Source organism: Salminus brasiliensis, chromosome 1 (assembly GCF_030463535.1).
Source record: "Salminus brasiliensis chromosome 1, fSalBra1.hap2, whole genome shotgun sequence".
NCBI lineage: Eukaryota > Metazoa > Chordata > Actinopteri > Characiformes > Bryconidae > Salminus > Salminus brasiliensis.
This window is the reverse complement of record NC_132878.1, coordinates 18,792,877-18,814,314: the sequence shown is the minus strand read 5'-3', so window position 1 is coordinate 18,814,314 and position 21,438 is coordinate 18,792,877. Positions and strand designations below refer to the sequence as shown.

Below are 21,438 nucleotides of genomic sequence, written 5' to 3'. Positions count from 1 at the left end.
TTCATAGTTTTACTTATTATTGACAGTAGAACATTTGAGCAATTTTACATTATTACTGCAGTTTGTTGGTCAATTTTGGTAAATGTAATTGTGGACTCTGATGACCCAACACATGTATACATTTGGATTGAAGGCTGTATTGAGTGGCACATTTCATTTGTGCTACAGAGAGAGAATAAGTCGTCTACTCCTGCCGTTTGCAGACCAGCATGTTGAAATCCCTTCACTGTCTGCAGGAAACATCGCCCTCACTGTGGGACTCAAACAGGTACTGATGTTTTCTTTTTGGACACTCTTTTCTCACTTTTCTGAAGCTTTCAGTAAATGAGCAAATCTCCTCTGATACAATCTGAACCTTCCCACCCAAGCCTCCAGTGCTAACATATATAAAAGCTAACACTGAAGACATTATTTGCAAAGTTAGAATTAATTCATTAATTCTCATTAATGAACCATAAGCCTATTTAAGACTACAATTTAATTATCTGACTATTGTCAAGTATACAAATAAGCCAAAAAACATTTAAATGATTTGTTCTGCTGAGTAACAAGCTTTGTTTTAGAGCAGAGAAGACATTACAGGACCAGGATTTGTAACCACAGTTCTATAGTCTATAATCTAATTGAATCATTGTAAGGAAAGAGATTTTTAACCCTAGTAAATACTCCAAAATTGAGTACCTTAAAACTAGCAGGCCAGTCTGGAGTGCCTTGGTAACCACAGGCTTTTGAAAGTACAGCCAGAGGAATATTATATTAGTCACTGTTGTTTAAATATCAATACAGATGTTCCTTCCATGTTACTTCATTTGCCTTGATGTTTTACCCACTCAGACTGTGACAGGCGACACCATTGTCTCATCCAAAGCCTCAGCAGTGGCTGCAGCACAGCGGGCTCAGAAAGGGGCTGAAGAGAAAAAAGGGTCAGTTCGACAGAGCAGCAGTCTGGTGCTGGCCGGGGTGGAGGTACCTGAGCCCGTATTCTTCTGCTCTATAGAGCCACCCACCATGTCCAAACAAGCAGGTAATCATTTACAATCATTAAAATGACATAAATATCATTTGCATGAACTGGAGAACAGTATGGAAGTTAAAAAAATAAAGGTCAGTAAAGCTCTGACTGTGTTTACCTAAATTCTCTGGATGCCACAGTGCTACAATGGTCTTTGTTTCTTGTCAACGTTACCTGCAGCAATCAATGGAGGGCAGTGTAAGCATGTACATGAAGTAGTAGCAATGATAATAACAAGTCCTCAAACCTGCAACTTGATCAGTAAAACTAAAAAAAAAGAAAAAAAGAAAAGGGAGGAAAACTACACAAATAATTTTGGTGATATCTACCTTGCAACAATCTTGGGTGAGGGCATATCTGGCTTTCAAGCTATACTCAGAAATCTTCAAAAGTACTTAAACTACCGAAAGGTCACATGTACCGAGTTTACTGAGTTTTTGGGGTGTTTGATTTCTTGATTTTACCTGATTTCTTGGTTTAGAAATGTACACAATAGATAATTTTACAGCTATTTAGAAGCTATACATATATAAATATATTACCATCAGGGAAAACTGTAAGCTACTACTTAAGACTTTAACTCATGCTTATGTGTGGCACTTTACAATGTGGATCATAATAATTCAGTTCTGCATCATGATTTTTCAGACTACAGTCATAAACAGAGCCAGATTTTCATTTAATAAAAATAATAATAATAGGTTACTGCTCATTACTGCCACTGGTTAGTTTAAAGTGGTGCTGGATGAGTGTAGCTGTGGCTTTTATTGTCATGGCCTACATTTGTGAATAGATTTGTTGACAGAACTGCTGACACTAGGTCAGAAAACATTAACTATATTGGATGTCTGATGCACTGCGTATCCAGTCTATAATGATTTATGATCGTATAAGTTATCAATTTTTACAGCTTACATTATAAAGCCATGACATCCCCTGCCCTATATCAGAAGCTACGCAGACAGCCTATAGATGTATTCTATTTTAGAACTGCTTAACAATTGAAACTGTTGACGTATTTCTCACTGTTTCTCACTCTGCTGCTGTTGGCAGATCTGGATCATGCTTTGAACTGCCTGCAGAGGGAAGACCCCAGTCTGAAAGTCAGGACAGACCCTGACACTGGGCAGGTGATAAAATCCATTCTTTGCGAGATCCTGCGTGAAATGTCTCTGAGGTTACATGTGACTTGTTAGGCTACTCAACATATTGTTGCTGCTGGAACCTTTTTTTTTACCCTTCCCATCCATCAGACCATAGACTACCATTAAGCAGATATCTTTAGGGTGGTGGGTCATTCACAGCACTTTCACTGACGTAGTATGTTGCATTGGTGTGGTGTTGCTGGAGTTTGTACACACCTCGGTGTCACTGCTGACTTGGGAATAGTCCCCAAATAGCACCCAAACAGTAACTGGTCATCCTGTGCTGATCCTTCTCTGTAGATGGATTGGGTAGAAGAGGTATAATGAACTGTGTGGCAACAGATAAGGTACAGTCAGTACTTGTAAACCCACAGTGTGCACCTAGAATGTATGTACACCTGCTGAAATGGTCACAGGGTCAGTTGTTATTCAGAAAATCATATGACCAATTTTTACTGCATATTTGATCAGTTTTCTTTTCCCCTCTCTTTCATGTGTCCTCTACATAGACAGTCCTGTGTGGAATGGGAGAACTTCATATTGAGATTCTGCACGATCGCATTAGGAGAGAGTACAACATTGAAACCCACCTGGGACCCTTGCAGGTGGCCTACAGAGAGACCATTTTCAAGTCAACAACCACTTCAGGTAAGACTAGTGACCAAAGAAAAGCACCTCATAAGGGTCATAAGGTCTAATAGCACTAGAAGATGGAGTGCCTATAGGGGTCCATTAATTATGGATATGTATTTTTTTTGTTGTTGTAACAAAACTAGAGGCTGTAACTAGAGCCTTTATACACCTCTAGGACATGCCTGGCATTAGACATGGTGCCATTAGGTTTATGGTTAAATTGTGTTCTAGTTGTATTCTGTTGGCAGTATTGGGTATGTGCATTTGCTGGATTTTCCACTAATATATATATAATATCCAGCAAAGGGAGTAAAAATAAATAAGCAAAAATGGGTTGTTGTGTATATACAAATATACAAAGCAACGCAGTGTAAACACTGTTACAGCAATGGTCATAAACTGCAAGGCACATGCCTAGGAGTGACCTGATTAGAGATCTGACCTAAATCCAGTTAAAGGGCAGAGTGGTTGTTTCTCATCAGCATCATCCAGGAACACCCTGATTAGAGGCTAAATATAAATGGTAAAGCACTGGTAAAAAGAACAGGGTCCCAAAAGTCTTACAATCCCAGATGGTTTTAAAGGCATCATCATTTTTTTACATACATGCTATATAACTACTGCCATGACAGTAAAAGTTACAGATATACTCATCTACCACCACTTTAAACTAACCAGTTGCAGTCATTTATTTAACGTGTGAGATCTGACTTTACTTTCCCGTGCAGAAAGCACACCAACACGTCCATCATTTCCATTTGACTTTCTGTAAACAACGTTTAGTCCTTTCTCTAACTGCTCTAGATGTGTCAAACCACAGACACATACATTAAGAATTCCACTTGGAATCCAGAACTCTCTTCCAAGAAAACACTTCAGTGGTTTATGATATTGTATTGTTTTATGGTTGCCATATAAGTTAAGCTAATAAACCCTGAAACCATGCTACATTATATGTCCAAAGGTTTGTGGACTCTTCTAATGAATTCCTTCAGCTACTTTAAGTTGCACCCATTGCTGACACTGATGGCAAATGCTCACACACAGCTTGCCTAGTCCCTGTAGAGAAATACTGCCAATAGAATATAGGATTCTGTGGAGTCATAAACATGAACCTATTGGCACCATGCTTCCTAATGCCAGGCATGGGCTAGAGGGGTATAAAGCCCCCCCCCCCCAAAGCATTGAGCTGTGGAGCTGTGGAACCTCTAGGTGTTCTCTGGAATGATGATGCTGGTCCAGTACTTTTTTGGGGAGTTTAGGACGAGGTGGGATGGTGATCATCCACCATCCTGACTTGTGTACGTGTGAAAAGGTTAATACCCTTGATTCAATGAAATAATGAAAGAGCAGGTGTCCCAGTACTATACCCAGTGCCCATATTGTGTATCTCAGTAGGTTAAATGTGGAGCAGCGATGGGAAGAAATGTGTAAAATGCACTAAGTACAGCGTTGGATTTGATACAGTGCACAATAATGAATAATGTGTTAAGAAAGTCTACTGTATTTGTGTTTGTCCCAGACACCCTGGATCGCACGCTAGGGGAAAAGAGGCATATCGTGACAGTGAAGCTAACCGTGAGCCCTTCAGCAGAGTCTGCCACTGTCACTTATGAGGAGGAAGTGGAAGCCCATCTATCTGCAGAGGTCAGAGAAGCAGTGGATACTGGCATTCAAAGTTCCTACCTCCAGGGTAAGGTATTGCCATTTGTGACGATGGGACCCATGCACTGTAGAGATTTTGTAGTGGTGTTTGAAAATGACTGGGAAAGCATAAATGGAAAATAAGAATGCTCTCCAATAGGAACTTTACAAACCTAGCCTTTAAATTCATTCAGGGGGGTCTGCATTGAGGGTGGGGGGTCTTGATTGATTATCTACATCTGGGGTAATTGATGAATCTTATTCATTAGATTTTCTTGCCAAACTGTTCCTTGGACTGTACGAAACCTTTGACCTGGATCACAAATTCTCTATTAGTGTGCAGTGTAGCTTCTGAATGTGTAATGTAAGGAATAGTGATTAGGCAACCATGTCAAACTCAAGGTTGTTGTGATTTGTAAGAGTGATTAGACAGACTACTGTGGGTCAGAGCTGTAGCAGAGATTAAAGAACCTGTGAGCTTTCTGCCTAAACACATTCTGGTTTTCCTAACTGAAGTCCAACAAAGGCCTGTTGTCCATTTCAGCTGTCTGAATGTATCTGTAGATCCTGTGTGAGAAGTGTTGTCTCTGCTGTGCAGGTCCTGTGCTGGGTTACCCCGTGCAGGGTGTGAACACAGTCATCCACAGTGTGTGTGTGGAGCCAGGTACCTCGCTTGCCATGGTATCCGCTGCGGTCTCCCGGTGCATGCTTAAGGTACTGTGTCATACATGAGTGTAAGTCTCAAAGTTGAAGTCTAGCATTTGAAGCCAGCTATGACATTTTAACTGAAATACAATCCTGCTAAGTAAGGGTTAAAATAAAATACATGTGAAATGAACCAATATGGAAAGTGTGGGCCGATGTGTAATATTGTTCAATGTATGAATACTATATGGACAAAAGTATTGGGACACCTTCGCATTCAGTTTCATCTGGCTTCACACATGATGCCTGTAGGTTCATGTTTTCCTGCTCCAGAGAGTCCTATTCTATTGGCAGTACTTCTCTACAGGGAGTAGACAAGCTTTGTGTGTGCATTTGCACATCTGTGTCAGCAACTTACAGTAACTGAATGCATTTATTGCAAGGGGTGTCCACAAACATTTGGACATAAAGTGCATCTACCAATACGTTAACTTTTCAGTAATGTGTAAACTGTGATGACCTCTACATGCATTAGCATCATAGAGAGGTAGAACACGTTTCTAATGGGGTACCAAAGCAATAAATGCTCCATTTAGCATTATATAACGATATCTTTTATGTCTCTTGTATTTCCCATGTAGTTTATTCTGGATTTTTGAGACAGATGAGAACTGACTATGTGCATGTATGTGTAGGCTCTGCAGCAAGCAGGTGGACAAGTTTTAGAGCCTGTGATGGCACTGGAGGTGACTGTTGAGGAGGAGTATCTGAGCCCTGTTCTTGGTGACCTCGCCCAGCGCAGAGGATCTGTCTGTGATGTCCAGTCTCGCCATGACAACAAGGTGCTTCTAGCCACTGTTCCTCTTGCAGAAATGATGGTGAGTGGACCAATCTTGATACTTCTGTACATTTTGCTTGGAGCACTGCATGGTTCTCAAGTAACATTTGTTGCTTTGCAGCAGTGACACTGTGTGTCTTACAGTGTGACCATTACAGTTTACAAGCACTTCATGAATCCTGCTAGTTTAGCTCAGCTCATGTCTGTGGATTCTTGTTTGGGGTGAGGTGGTCTCATGTTCAGCTATTCCCAGTGTTCTGCAGCCTGAGCAAAACACTTGCTTGGCAGAATTTTAATTGATAAACAATTTTCTAACACTGAACAGAAATGGTGACTAATACTTGTCTCTCCAGGGCTATTCAACGGTTCTGCGCACATTGACCTCAGGGAACGCGACCTTCTCTCTGGAGCTGGCTAGCTATGAACCCATGAACCCCCAAGCCCAGAAAACTCTGCTCAACAAGATGGCTGGACTGTCCTGAGGTCATTTTCTTTTACTTTGCACTTGAACAGTTTGCTCTTGGGAAGATGTTAATATTAAATGTTTGAAAAAGGAAAAAGTAATTTCTCCCCCCATCTGTAGTTTCCCTTTTGTTTATTCATTTCTAAATCACAGCAACGTCCAGTTACACATAAAAACAAACAGATCAAGAAATACGTGTCCCTGTAGATTACTGATACGACTGTCAGGGGTCTCTTCTAGAACCTGAGTGATGAAATACTGAGGCGTGTTTGTGTGGAATGGATACAGCATGTCAAAATAAGAAAAACCAGCCATGTCCTGCACAGTACGTAAACAAATCCATGGGGTTAAATTTACTAAAAATTTACCTATGAGGTAGTCCCTCATATACATATTTAAAAAATAAAATTCATACCAAAAAGTGCATTTGTCAGACATTGTTTTGTTGTCAAAATTCATCAAAATTCTCAGTGCATAATAATCCTAGAAATGGACTCCTGTGTATCAGCATTTGTTTAAGTAATAATTCCACTGGTCCTGATTTGAGCTCACAGGCCATCGTACTCATGAGGACAAAAGCCCAGATATAAAGGTTCTGCAGGTATGCCTCTCCTGAAAATAAAGAAAGAAAAAGGAAAAGTTAAATGCATTTTAGTTAATACACATTATGATGTGTTTCATCATAATTAAGATATTAGTGAAAAAAATTATGCTTAAAAAAAAACAAAAAAAATAAACAAACTTAGCTAATAGCTAGTATGAAGGGGTACCCCCCCCCCCAAAAAAAAGACTGACAGTAGAGTAATTTTACAGGACTTTACATAAATGTGACAGTGTACTTAACACTGCAAGAACATGTTACAGCGCAATTAGCTGCGTGGCAACCCCAGGTGATTTACCAGATAATTACACCAAGTTTACCAACAACTAATAAAATCATTCCGAAATGCACTTTAGGTCATTATGACCAAGGTGTGTGACTTACCTGACCATTCGGCAGCGGTGTTTGATCAGACGATTGTAGGCGCTGCCCAGGTCCTTCACATTCTCATCACTCCATAGCCGCTCACCTACTGCGCTTGCCCGTGGCCTGTGAAACGTACATCGCACTCTTTCTTTAAACTGAGCAGTTTATATAGATTATAACTTGATTAATTGTTTAGATAAAATATTATAATAACTGTGATATTGATTAAAGGTTATATGCAATCTGAAAACAGAATCTCACTAATACTTCCAGGACATTTTTAGCAATTTTCCAGATGTTTCCACAACAAGAAACATTGTATATTAATTTTTAGGTTCTCCAGGATACCTGTGAACCCCAGTAAAGTCACAGTGCATCACTTTCTACAGGGGATACGGTGCACTTTTTGAGAGGGTTTGAGGAGGATAGATGTACTTGTTTTGTGAAAGATTAGGGTCTGAAACGTGCTATATTAAAGGACTAATCCTAAAGGGATTTTTATAAATCATAAGTGTGAACAAAAAGTACAGAATGAGTCTAAATTACTTAAGACTGAGATTGATTCATGGGTTTTGTGATTGAGATTAGGCAAGTAATTTGCATAATGCAAAGAAGTAGATATAACATATATTAGCTTATAATATTATTATAACAATATTAGCCTATTAACTCCTGTACAAAACCAAGGAACCAAACCTTCAAGTAGTGTTGCATAAAGTTAACTATGGTTAACTACTAACGTCCAATACTTATAACCTAGCAGCAGGTTCACACTGAACCCTGCCTGCATTTGAAGTGGGATTTGGATTCATACCACAGTCGGGGAGTGAGGTTGGTTGCATCCACATACTCCCCCCAGAGACAAGCCTCTCCACCGATCACCAGCTTCTTCTGCTCTGTTGTGCCTAAAGGGTCAAAAAGGGTGGGGAAGAGAAAAGAAACAGGTGTCACTTTTTTTTTTTTTTTTTTTTTTTACATTTTTACATAGCTGTTTTATGATTGTTTTTTTCTAACACTGTACTATATTGTACTATAAGGGTCACTAAAAGGCATTGCTTCACTCAACAGGAGTCCACACCAACAATGACCTGTGGATAAGGCTCAGCTGACAGAACTCAAAACCACAACTATTAAGATCATGTAGGCCAGTGCAAAGTCACAGTTTACAGAACTGATTAGGAAACACATTCCTTTGCTTCAAATAATGTATAAGCAACACACCCATCACCTAACAGTCAGTCCTTTCAGACAGATTTTATGGCTCCAACCCAGATGAACAAGCTTAACAAAAGTAAGTCAAAACATACAACTTTAACTTAACTTTATACAAAGACCACAATTTAAAAAAAAAAACAAAAAAAAAAACAAACACGTACTACACTCTGAAGAATCAGTGGGCTAAGACTTCAGTGTTCAATTCTAAAACCATTCCCAAACTTTTAGAACCACATTCACCAAAAAAAAAAAAAAGATAAATAACCCAAAACACAATAAAGGACTGCCCCAAAGAGGGGGAGTGGAGTTTCAAAATGGACAAGCAATCAAATTTTATGTAATTATCGAGTGATGTGACAAATCAAATTCTTAACAATATTCAAGTGTTTACAGGCTGTCTGGAATTATGATGCATGCAAGTTATTTAGTGTAATAGACATACTGGTGATGGACTTACTGTGGGCATCACTATTGTTGTTAAATTATACTATATTAAATTCCCATCCTCTATACTGCAGAACAAACATACAGTGCCACCTTCAGTAGCACGCAAACGTTCAGTCACCCCTGGTCAAAATGTGTGTAGTATGGGGACATTACATAAGTACGCACACATGGGAAAATATTAAGCACTAACGGAAGATTACGCCATTTAAGAGGTTGATGTACTGCTCAGCCCTATTTGGAGGCCATCTTTACTCAGCTATTCACGATCACAAACATTTTGAATATGGGTGGCCAAACTTTTGCATGCCACTGAACGCCTGAACCAATCCATGACTTTCTCTTCTATTGTGCCCTCTCACACACCATTGAAGTTCTGAGGGTCAGCCTTGTAAACGCCCTGCCAGTCTTGGCCGTAGCTGATGCGATTTAGGTACCAGGGAGTGGAGAGGAGGGTGTGGAACCCAGCTGCAGTTATCCGTGCCATTTCATCCTGGTACTGTGGTTTCTCCTTCCACACATGGAGCTGTGTGTCTGCTTTCAGCTACACACAGATACATACACACAATCACAATGCCACATTTGCAAATAAGCATGCACCTTGTTCATTGGGGGGGGGGGGGGGGGGGGGGGGGGGGGGGGGGGGCAGCGCTTCTCTGAGTTCACCAAACTGATTAATGTGGGGTCAGATGTACAGGGCACATTCACATGCTAAATGCTAAAGTAATTTAGTCAGAGTTAGTTCAGTCCAGTAACACTGTGTTAAAACCAGGGGTTATTTGAGTCTATGCGTGTTATCGGACATGGCAGTTAAATTAGCACTGACGGCAAACAATCAATAGAAATCATGACAGATTAAGACAATCCCAGACGAAGAAAGAATTACTTTCTATGGGCATATGTTGGTAAATATAGTGGTACATTATTAAATATTAGTATATCAGTGTACAGCATTAAGGTTGAAAAGTATTGGAATATCTGTATCAGCAGGAATCAGATCAATATTTAGATTTGACCGATTTGATTTGTTTTATTTAACCGCAATCAGATAGTTGTATTTCTCTTTAATGCTAATCCAGATCAATATTTTTTCAGTTTTGAGTCAGTAATACAGATACAGACATAAAATCACATATCTGCATCAGCCCACGATTGCCACATCTGGGCATCCCTAAACAGTCTACATGCATACTGTTTACAGAAGATATGCTTTGACTCAATGTGAATGTGCCCCAAGTGTAACAGTCTTAAACTCTGATCAGACCTGGCATTAACTTGCGTTTTTGGTGATCCGATTACAAAAGGCACTCAAGACGCACCAGATTAACCCTTGGCATTTTGAAAGATCTCCAGTGACCACTTGTAGTGAAATTTCTTACACTTTAACATCACTCTGCCACTGCATTTGCCCTGCAAATCTCTGCTCATGTTCTAGTAGGGGTCATTTCACAATTCTTTGATCACAAGGTCTTCAGAGCCCAACTTATAAATAAAAGGGAAAAGCAGCTGCACCCATATCTGTGTTCACAACCTAGACCCCACACCAGAAGTGCAGATCAGTAGGAACAGGCTGTGCCTTGGGCATTTATTAATGAACTGGTGTCTGGCAAAATTCACATTCGATGGCCGTGATATTACTGATGAGGAGCAATCAAGGATAGCATTCATACTACAAATGTGGTCACGTGCCCCTGACCACCTGTGAAGACTGAAGTATTGTACCTTGGATCACTCAAGATGAATGTTAATGCCAAATGTGAACAGGACTATAGATCCTGAATGCACTCCACAAAGCTCTAAAACTAAGCGGAGAGATTATCATATGCGGCAAGCGTTAGTGGCAGATGTGCAGTCAGAGGTGGGCTGAGCAACCTAAATCCATACAGCAGAGCGGTACAGAAGTACCAAGTCAAAAACAACTTGGGTACAATATCCAGGATCAACCTGCTTAGAAACTAGTTTGGTAGGCTCTGTTCTTCTCTTTACAATGTAACACTTTGTCTAAAGTGCAATGGAAGCTCAGAAGTTTGACCCATAATAAAGCAAAATGTTATCAACAGTGCAACAAAGTCAACTTACTAAATATTAATGCCTGAAAATAGTGAGCTGGAGAGGCTCAAATCCATCCAAAAAGTGACAAATAACTAATTATTTCCCACATCTTGTGTGAACAAATGCTGATGTCATACAAGGGGGTGTAACAAATATAGACTCCATCCAAAAAAATATTTAATAAATTACTGAAGGATGAAACGAGGAGGCAGGTATGAGGAGACAAGTCTTCCAAATAAAGAGAACAGTCACAATGTCTCTACACAAAACATGAGGCAGGAAGTCGACTGAACAAAGTTTCTAGGACCTAGGTTCTAATTAGCTAGAAATTAAATCCAAAGACCATCCACTAACAAACAGCTAATAAATAACCCCTAAGGCTGATGTCAGAAAGTCATCAAGACCATCACCTGAAGCAAAATCACTCCAAACCTGATAAGTCTATGAGCAAACGGTTTAAAAAAAAAAAAAAAAAAAAAAAAAAAAAAACGCACCATGAAAACTGCGTCTCAGCTCACCAATGTCCCTATGCCCGAGTGTGTTTTAAAATGGAAGCCTGGGAGTGAAGCATAGGCTGAATTTCATACTGCACAAAACTTAAGAGAAATCTTACCTACCCACAAGCAGTACTACAAAAAAAACAATCAACTTAATTCCCAAAAGCCAATTCTAGCAGACTAAGCAGGGAGGGAACAAAAGGTCCCATTAGAGGACTTTGCTAATCTATACCCATCTAACTATTTTCAGTTGCTAGCCAATCACAATTAACCCTTAGAAGTCAAGTGTTATATTATTTAAATGTAATTACATATGCGCCTTATATTAGTCCCCCCACAATTATAAGTGACCTACCTTTTCTTTACACAAGACTATGAGTCACAGTAATTTCATCAGATTTAAAATGTTATGGTTTTGACTAAACTTTTAGAACCGTTGCCTCAAACTGAACTGATGAGCTACTGTACAAACTGTATAAAGTAGTCAATATGGAATTACACCATGAACCCCGCATCACCTGTGACAACTAAGACTTCTAAGGGTTAAAATACATGAATGAATTTGTGCCAGTGTAACAGTAACCATGTACGATTCTACAAATGGGCCAAACAGAGAAGGTTTATTGAGCACACTAACCCTGAAAACTGAGCGGCTCAACCTTGTAGTACTTCTGCCAGTCCTGTCCATAGCTAATGTAGTCCAGGTACCAGGGGGCGGAGAGAATGGTGGTGAAACCAGACCCTGTGACGTTCTGAAGCTCAGCATCCACATTGTTGTTCATCCACACTTCCACGACCGTGTCACCCTTCAGCTGCAATAGGCACACAACTTATTGGCTTATTGCTTCTATGCCCAGTCTGACAGAAAGCTCCATTTGTTGTTCGCACAAGCGTAGATCACGGCAAGCGTTGTGGAGGTTTGGCAAAGCAGCATGCACAATGGCGGTCAATTAATATTTCCAAAAGTTGGGTGTTATTAGTCCCAATACAAGCTTAGGTGTGATAAATCAGTGAACATGAAAATAGCATCACAAAAACACAGTTTAAGACTGGTCATTCCACGTTACATTGTCTGAAGTCCGTCTTGTACAAAGTAATGTCACAAACTGCATTTGTGAAGCTCACTGGACACATTGATAATAATAATAATAATAAAAAATCATAATAATAGAGTAACTAAAGTAGTCTGATTACTTTCTTTTCCTCAAATAAATACAGACAGAAATAGATTTGTTCCCATAAAAGGATGTTCTGCATTTCCCACAGCATGTAACATGCAATACTAGACTAATGCAGACAAGGGGAACTGCTGGGTTTTGCCAATTGTTTAAACAAACTACTTCCTTTCCTCCCCCAGTTACATCAACTGATCTATATATCTTCTTTTTTTTTTATAGCTCCGAAATAAATAAGTAAAGTAAGAAAGTAAAATAGCAAATCGCAACTTTTCCTTTTCTTTGCATGCAATGATGATTGTCACCCAAAAAACCTTAAGAACCTTAACCTTAAGATGTACATGTGACATTACATTGTACGTTCTAAAAGAAAAGACAAACTATACAGTGTAATGGTCAACTCCACTGCTCTCCTCATAGACTGGAGTTTTATTCCCCACTCAGGGAGGCAAAGAGTTCCTAAGCATCAAGTAATTTGCTCACCACTGTATTTTCTTCCAATTGTAGCTAATCTAAATAGATGTGTGACAATGTTGCTTGGAATGACCATAGACAAAAGATAAACACTGGGTATATCTGTCTTCTTGCGTCTTCGCCTATAAGCTCAAAAAAAGTCAGACTGCAGTTTTAACAAGACAAAAAAGCCATCTCCTACCTTCACTCCATTGTCAAATACTTCCTGCCAGACAATGTAGCCTTTGTTGGTGGCACTCACAATGTCAAGGAGTCTGTATTCAGAAACAAGACATTTATTTACTACATTCTTTCTCTCTTATTTTACATAGAAATTACTTTTAATTTAATATATTTTTTTTTACCGTTGAATATAATAGGATTCAAGTTTTCTGTAGTCCTGGCCAAAGCCCTGCTGCACCATAAACTTCTGAATGTCAGGGTTTGACTTCCTGGAAAAGATTAAAAAAAAAAAAAAAAAAAAAAAAAAAAAAGACGTGATGGTTAAAAAGCAGTTTTTAATCTGGATTACAGGCAATTTTACAACTCAGCTAAACAGTCAGTTATATCGGCTTGGGTTGTATCAAAACGAAGACATCAGATCCGGTATCCAATCATACATGGTTTCTTGCATGTTTTCAAAAGTGTTTCTTTTGTGTGAATATTGACCATTTGCTTTTCTGTTACAGTAGCCTATTTTACAATGGTAAGATACAATGCAAGTGGGAAAAGTGCTAACTGAAGTCTCTCTCTCACCAACAGGAGAAGTCCACCTCGTCTCCTCCCAGGTGGATATAGGCATCTGGAAATACAGTGCTGACCTCTTTAAAGAAGCGGGTCATGAAGTCATAGGTGGAGTTCAGGATGGGGTTTACTGGGCCGTAGGTCCCTGTAGGACTGCTGCCAGAGAAGCACGGGGTCAGCAGATCTGCCTGACCTACATGAAGAGAGAAGATACATACAAGTATTGTACTGGTGGGAAAAAAATAAATAAAAATGTTCCTAGAAAAATGTTTTCAATAGCTTATGATGGGAACGATTGCCCAGGTAACAATACACTGCATTTTCACTACAGAAAAGCGAAGCACTTATTCAGAACAAAAGTAAATGCACTATGTGGCCCAATGAACCAAAAAGAAAATTAAAAAAAAAAAAATTAGTAGCCCCATTACATGGAACAAACACAAGTACACATTTCTAATCAAGGGTACTTCACTGACCTTTTCCCCAGGACTGGGTGTGTCCCGGAGTGTCAAACTCGGCAATCACGCGAATGCCTCTCATACGAGCAAACTCAATTACCATCTTCACATCAGATGGAGTGTACACGTGTGTGTACGGGTGATAGGCCCCCTTTTATACAAAAAAAAAAAAAGGAAAGAAAAAGCTATAAGCAGTGAACCCTGTAAAATTATAACATTTTCTTAGGAGATTGAAACTGCAGAAGGCAAGTTGTTTTCCTAGCCTTCTTTGGTCTTATTTAGAATGTCAATCACGCAAGGTCAACTGTGTTACCCATATTCAGGACGAGATAAATACAATAAGCAATAATATTGGACAATTTCATTTATATTTAATTTCCAAACTCAGTTTCAGTTAAGCTGTGCATTTTTGATGACTGTCAGAACTCAAATACATATTCTCTCAAATAAAAACTAGCACAGGGGCTGGATCTACTTATTACTTATTACAAATTTGGTGTCTAGCTACCTTACACTTTTCATATATTATTTGTAAAAAATGTTATTACAGTAACTGACTGTTTTGCAATTAATTCCCACCTTACTGGAGTCATGTGGATAAAAAGGGGATAACTCGCTTTAAGCTCCCTGGTGGCATCACTGTCTGTGTGGATTAGTCTTATTGTAGGGAGTTTGCAAGTATATATATTCAGAGATCAGTGCAACTAAATAACTGGTAATTTGTGATTTTCTTTCTTGGGTAAATGAGGGAAATGAACCAGCACAGAAAACAAGGACATAGTATGCAGTAGCACATGAAACAAGCACACAGATACAACTAAGATGCAACTATCTGCCTTAGCCCTGAGACAATGTAGGGCAAGGGTGATTACTACAGCTACAGTCTGTGTGTCTCCTTGTTTTATTTGTTTTACCTACCCTCTTTTTCCAAGAAGGCAAAAGAAAAGAACAAGAGGGAGCAGCTGTTAAAACTGAGCTAATCTGCTAACCCTGTCCACATTTAACCTTTGAAGTAAAGTACAACGTATGGGCTTCTCTACTTGTAGTCCATTCTACAGTACATTTCATCAAGCAAATGACTTTAGTTATGGTAAAATTATTAAATGATTATTAATTATTAAATATTACCATGATTATAACATTAAAAAACAATTAGTAAATAGAATAAAATGCATTATTAATTCATTTTAGACATCCAAATCTGCTAATTTTAGAACACAATAAACTGCACTTCTGTTTGTGAGGGAAGTTCGAATACAGGCAATGAGGAACCATCTCAAACATGCTTAGAGATTCTTACCCACTCCACACCGCTTCTGACATGTGACTCTTTTAAAGCATTTAAGCACAATCTCTAGATTATTAATCAAGCCTCCACAATCACTGTTTAGTATTACTGAGATTTTCATAAATTACTAACATTTATTAAAGCTCACAACACAATAAAGTGAGAATGTTATTTAACTAACACAAAGGGGAAGAGGGGCAGGGGTGGAGACTTAAAAGAAAAACATCCCATAATTAGTAATTATGTAATTGTTATGTAATGATGACTAATGAGTCACATGCTGGGCGAATAACATATATTGAATAAATATATATGGATAACATAATTCTATTCAACATCTACAGCACTTCATCTAATTACACTGTTAATAATGAAACCAACAGCTGAACAGTGTTTATCAAGCACTAACAGTATCCTCAATATGCTTAGAAAAGCATATTATCATAACAAAATTTATCACAATAAGATAAAATATCATTATATTGCCCAGCTCTAGTCATATGTAATGTTTTGGTAATTAAAACCAGAATGCCATTACAACATGCCGTTCTTTTGAATCTACAGATATGCTCACACAATATAAGAATGCAGTTTGCCCATTAACACAAGGCACAAACTCTCAGTGTAAAAAAAAAAAAAGAAAGAAAAAGCTTTTTAAATGCACATAGTCTTAAACAGAAATAAGAACAGAAGTGTCTAGGAATAGTCTCTAAAGATAGCTCACCCTCTGACTAAGGTCAGGGAAAGTACGACTTAGGAAGGGGAAGGATTGATCATCCACAATGTGCCAGTGGAAAACATTGAACTTGTTCATTGCCATGGCTTCCTATAGAGACAGCATGAAAAAGTGTGGTTAGACAGAGAACAACAATTACCAAAAAAAAAAACCCCCAAAAAAAAACACTTAAATTATCTTTGACAGTCAAAGGGAAACTTTAGCAGAAACCTGAATGGTGTCTGTACTTTTGTCCGTTTCTGCAGACATCAGTGTCCTATACAGGGTCAACCACTTGAACATGTCTATAACCCAATTAAAATTGCTATATAGGGTGGAACTTTGGAACATTTGGAAATTATGTGACAGCTGACTGCAGCAGGCAAAACACCAACAGATTTTGACTATATATGATAACATTTGATAACCAATTTTGATAACTTTTCAAATAACCTGGGAGTGAATTATTACAGCATCCTTCAGTGTGTGCAGCCTTAAACTGCTCTCAGGTCAGACGGCCTCATTTGAGAATTAAAAAACGAACTCTTGTGATGCGCATTTTGTGCTTGGTCACGAGGACTTTGTGAAAATAGTGGAATTGTTTTTCCAGTTTTGCAAGTAAGACCACTTCCTCGCACTGCGTCTTTCCAGTTGACAGAATACAGGGTGTACACAGATTAATGCACACAGAAGACACCACCTTAGAGGGAAGTGAAGAATACACAAGGTCAGGATCACTTCATGTAAAAAGCCTGTTCTGTGGGAGTGAATCCAAATGTACAGTGGCTTTTTTAACTGCACAGGTTGAGGTATATTCAGGTATTGCTTGGCAATAAGAAACTATGTAGCTATTTAGTCAGAAAAATCCAATGGGGGTTTAACATACAGTAACATGGAAATGTTTGGGCACATCTGGTCAAATTACATGTTCTGTTGATTTGTGAAGTGAATATAATACAAGTGAACACATCTGTGCAGGGAACAAATTTACATATTGCATAGTGTTTGCGCACAATATGTCAATATGTCATTTGTTTGTACATCATATTGTGTTTTATTCCAATATGTTAACTAAACAAAGTAAATGATAAATGTAAATGATGAGTAAATGATTTGTAAATGATGGGACGTTGAATTAAATAATCCAAATATGTTCATAAGGTACAGTGAGAATGTGCTTCATTGGCAATTTTAAAAACACAAGATTGATACAGTACCTCTATTTAAAAATAATTATATATATATAGAACTTCCTCCTCCTGAATCCCTTAATGAAGTAAATGAGTGAAAGAGAGTAACTACCACTCCAATGTGCTGATGGTGATATTAAAAGGAGAAGGAAACCTATTAAGGTCCCATTTTTGTATTGCTCTAAAGCATTAATATTTCATTAATCATATTCATTAATTTGGATGAAACATTGGTTTCATTTCACTCACACACTTAACAGTTTACCTACATACTTCATTAAAAAGTACCACCACGTGGCTTTATGCTTACCAGATTGGCCAAAATAGTTTTAAGTGGCAGGTAATGTCTAGATGAGTCCAGCAGGATGCCTCGATAAGCAAACCGAGGGAAGTCTGTAATACTCGTCTTGTTGATGTTATGCTGATGCAGGAAGACATAAATCACAGATTATAATATGTCTGAATCAGTTACTACTACACACATACAGCCAACCACCACTGTAACAGGTATGCTTAAAGGGACTTTTTTTTTATAAAAACTTTTTATTTTTTTTTTATAAATGTATAATACATGCACAAGTCTAAGACAGACATATGGGGTTAAATAGCTTGGAGTTTTGCATTTCTTAAACCACAGCATGATCAATGTATGGTGGCCAAACAGGCATAACCAGCCCTTGGGTTTAAGGGTTTAGGCCATGACCTGATTTGTCACCAACCCAGATGTAGTTCATCAGCCAAGACAGGTTTGGTCTTGAAAGTTTGCCTTTTTAGTTTAAAATCAGGAGATGCTAGGTGAATGTTGCTAACAAACAACGTTCTTAACCCATCAAGATCTTCATTCATTTTGTGCAGCCAAACAGATGTCGTAAAAACATGGTGTGACTTGTTTTTCTACACTAAAGTAATATTAAACGCCACATAGTTAAAGGTTGGGCAGTCATTTCAACCGATGTAAACTAAAGGAACAAACATCAAATTGCAAACGCGTCTTGGCTGATCAACTGCTTCTGAGGTCAGTGGTCAATCAAGGTAATTTCATTTTCCGCTAAACTGTTAAATCAATCAATACGGTCAATGCGTATTAACACAAGGGTGAACTCACAGCTCCATAGTCATCTTCATACACCAGCTGACTGAAGGTCTCAAGCCCTAAGAAAAGCAAAGTCATAAAGAATGTATATGCAGTAAAATATGGTAACTAAATCACTGTAAAACTGCAAAAACAGTGAGACTGCAATTAGATGAAGGTTTTTAAGGTCTTTATGGCACATGATAGCAGCTGCTGGTCATATGAAATCACACGGGAGTTACACTGTACTGCAGAAGTGCTTCATCATCTCTTTTAGGAGTATACTTAGAATACAGGGACATATGTAGCTACAGTAAACAAGGTCATGGAAAAAAAAGCAAGTACGTTTTTTTTTTTTTTTAATAAACAGGTCCAAATTTACTTATTTACCCGCTGTGCTAGCAGGTATTTTTAAACTAATAAAAGAAAATAAAAGATCACAAAAGACAAAAATACTAATTATATAACACTTAACAGTGGCTCTGTTTAGACTGTATTATACTTATATCAAGCCATTTTCTAACAGAACACAATGAAAAAATAGGATGCATCATAAGAAAGAGAACAGCATTAAAATTGAGTTTACCTCGCAATGCTCCCCATACATTCGCAGCCTTAAGAACAGCTGCGGGTGTGTCTACTTCCAGTTGATCTACAAACAGAAACGGCTTTAAAAACACACTTCACTTCTTCATTCGTGACTAAACCTTGCTGTGCTCAAAATTATGACTTGGGTAATTAAACTGTGCTGGATACTGAACACCAAAATAAATTAAGCCATATAATGACCCTTGATTGCTCATGATACATTCGCAAGTCTAAGCCAGAGAGACATAAAAGGTTATATAGCTTCCAAAAGGCAGAGTTTTGCATTTCTTAAACCTATTCAGCATGGATAACGTATGGTGGCCAAACAAGCATAACCAGCCCATGGGTTTAAGAGTTTAGGCCTATCTTTTTTTTGACAAATGCTAAACAGAAAATTTTTTGCTTGGAAACACACATTTCTCATCATAATTAACACAAAATGATTTCAGCAGCCCTGGCTTTGCATCACTGCCTTTTTTTCCAATTTCAAACCTAAACAAAAGGCCTGTTCATTGACAAACCAGGCCAGCTTCACCTTCTCCTTCTAACCTAAAGGAGGTTAAAGCATTTAACTTCAGATTATCCAAGCCCAGCAGCAGATGTCATGTCACGTATTGGATTACAGTAATCTCCGCTCTTCAGTAGGCTTAGGCTACCGATTAGCAGATTATTGAGACTGTAGGTAAGAACACAGGAAGCAGGAACTCACAGGACTCGTCTGTTTTTAGACTGGGATAGCCGTCGCACTCTGGGTCAGAGGACGAGATGAGCACCTGAAGCTCCGCCAGCTCAGAGTCGAACACCTTCTTTTGGTTGATTCCATGCTTCCTCACATTTCCAAAGATGTAATCGAAGTATCTGTGTGGCAAAAGACAAAGAGGTGCTTAGAACAACCGTCCCGTCAGGCTGTCACATGACTGCTCTTAGCCCTTCGCCCTCGTGATGCGACGGAAAGCCTAACCTGTTCTCGTCCCTCACCTGATCAAACTCCTGTCATGATTCGGAATGAAGGTGACTGCTAACCCTTACATGAACTTCCTTTTATTAGCTCTTAAACTGAACTACATACTCATGATACTCATTTTTAACATCCTCTTTGCCTAACACAGACAGTAGACCATCAATATTCCAGATTTTCTGCAGAATTAAATGGTCAATATGTCAGTAAACATATTCAGCGGTTTGAGGTGAAACGGCTTAGATCTAGATGTACTTACCAGCTCAAAAAAAAGCAAACAAGTCGGCTGCCTAATCTCTGAAACACTGTTTTGCAGCACTTTTAAATGAAAGTTGTGGCTTCATGGTGGTGGGCTACATGGAGGGTGATGTTAGGCAAAGTAGTACCCAAAGAAACACTATTTTACCATCACCAACACTACTTTTAACAACTCAGAAGACATGTGTACGATCATTTGTGGGGTTTTGTATAGTAGCTAGCTAAGCTGAATGGCTATGTTGGTGTTGCAGACATTGTCACCCTAGTTCCTTATAAGCACCACTAATTACACTAGCCATCATCTGCACTAGAGAAGGGGGGCTTCAGCTTTTGGTTCTCAGGGTTTCTTCTTCTTCACACTGGAAGATATTTTTGCCACTGTTTCCCTCAGCTGATTCATTAGCTAGTGCTAACTAGGTGTCTATTCAGTAGATCTGAGGAAATACTGCACACATTAGCTAGCTAGTGCCAGCTAGGTTAACTAACTGATTACAGGACCACAACAAACGAACCTGGTGAGAGAGCTGCGGATCTTATGACCAGCATTAAAATCCAACACATGATAAACAAAGCACTTCCTCATTGCTAGTCTTCGACTTTGCCTGGAAGGACTCGTTTAACGCGTTAAGAAAGCTTGAATCTAGCCTGAATGAAGGCAACTATAGCCGCCCGTACCTGCGGAAGGCGTTCTGGAGGAGGCTGCAGCTCGGGCCGGCCGTCGAGCTTTTAGCGTGGACGATCTGAAAGCTTGCCGCGCTCAGTTGAAACGCAGCCCCGGAGGTCTGAAACTTCTGCGGCAGCGGCCAAAGAGCCACTTCATCCGCCTCCCGGTTCCTATACGCTCCGAAGTTCTCAAAAAGCCAACCGTTACAAACGGAGACAGTTATTAACAACAGCGCCCAAAAGTTGAGCACATTCAGCGCTGCCATAGCTGTTACCGTTCTGCAGCGGACAGTCAGCTGACGGTTAGAACCGCGAGACCGT

General features: G+C 39.0%; 2 protein-coding genes across 3 annotated transcripts in view; one reads left to right on the top strand and one right to left on the bottom strand.

The window, feature by feature from the left end:
• The window catches only part of gfm2 (GTP dependent ribosome recycling factor mitochondrial 2), a 13,826-nt gene extending 7,011 nt beyond the window's left edge, over window positions 1–6,815 (top strand). The window contains exons 13-20 of the mRNA XM_072674019.1: window positions 169–268; window positions 835–1,024; window positions 2,066–2,142; window positions 2,667–2,805; window positions 4,313–4,483; window positions 5,033–5,148; window positions 5,775–5,957; window positions 6,271–6,815. Of these exons, the coding sequence (XP_072530120.1) occupies window positions 169–268; window positions 835–1,024; window positions 2,066–2,142; window positions 2,667–2,805; window positions 4,313–4,483; window positions 5,033–5,148; window positions 5,775–5,957; window positions 6,271–6,399 (1,105 nt within the window). The 3' untranslated portion in view covers window positions 6,400–6,815. The remainder of the gene's footprint in view (window positions 1–168; window positions 269–834; window positions 1,025–2,065; window positions 2,143–2,666; window positions 2,806–4,312; window positions 4,484–5,032; window positions 5,149–5,774; window positions 5,958–6,270) is intronic.
• On the bottom strand, window positions 6,496–21,438 carry hexb (hexosaminidase B (beta polypeptide)). 2 transcript variants are annotated; one of them, XM_072674035.1, is made up of 14 exons: window positions 21,130–21,438; window positions 19,948–20,096; window positions 19,237–19,302; window positions 18,684–18,730; window positions 17,889–17,999; window positions 16,398–16,499; window positions 14,404–14,536; window positions 13,940–14,120; window positions 13,549–13,635; window positions 13,386–13,458; window positions 9,373–9,550; window positions 8,162–8,252; window positions 7,366–7,470; window positions 6,496–6,992 (listed from the first exon to the last, which is right to left on the bottom strand). In XM_072674035.1, the coding sequence occupies exons 1-14, from the start codon at window positions 21,381–21,383 to the stop codon at window positions 6,929–6,931; spliced, it is 1,641 nt and encodes a 546-aa protein (XP_072530136.1). In that variant the 5' UTR covers window positions 21,384–21,438; the 3' UTR covers window positions 6,496–6,928. The 2 variants fall into 2 exon arrangements, with proteins under 2 accessions (XP_072530136.1, XP_072530143.1); XM_072674042.1 differs by lacking the exon at window positions 9,373–9,550 and adding an exon at window positions 12,193–12,367 and having other exon boundaries at window positions 21,130–21,437.

Coding starts and splice junctions, on each gene's coding strand:
- hexb (XM_072674035.1), bottom strand. CDS start 21,383: ATGGCAGCGCTGAATGTGCTCAACTTTTGGGCGCTGTTGTTAATAACT. Junction 13,636..13,939: donor GAGGTGGACTTCTCCTGTTG/GTGAGAGAGAGA, acceptor AATCTTTTCCAG/GAAGTCAAACCCTGACATTC. Junction 6,993..7,365: donor CACCGCTGCCGAATGGTCAG/GTAAGTCACACA, acceptor CTTTATTTTCAG/GAGAGGCATACCTGCAGAAC.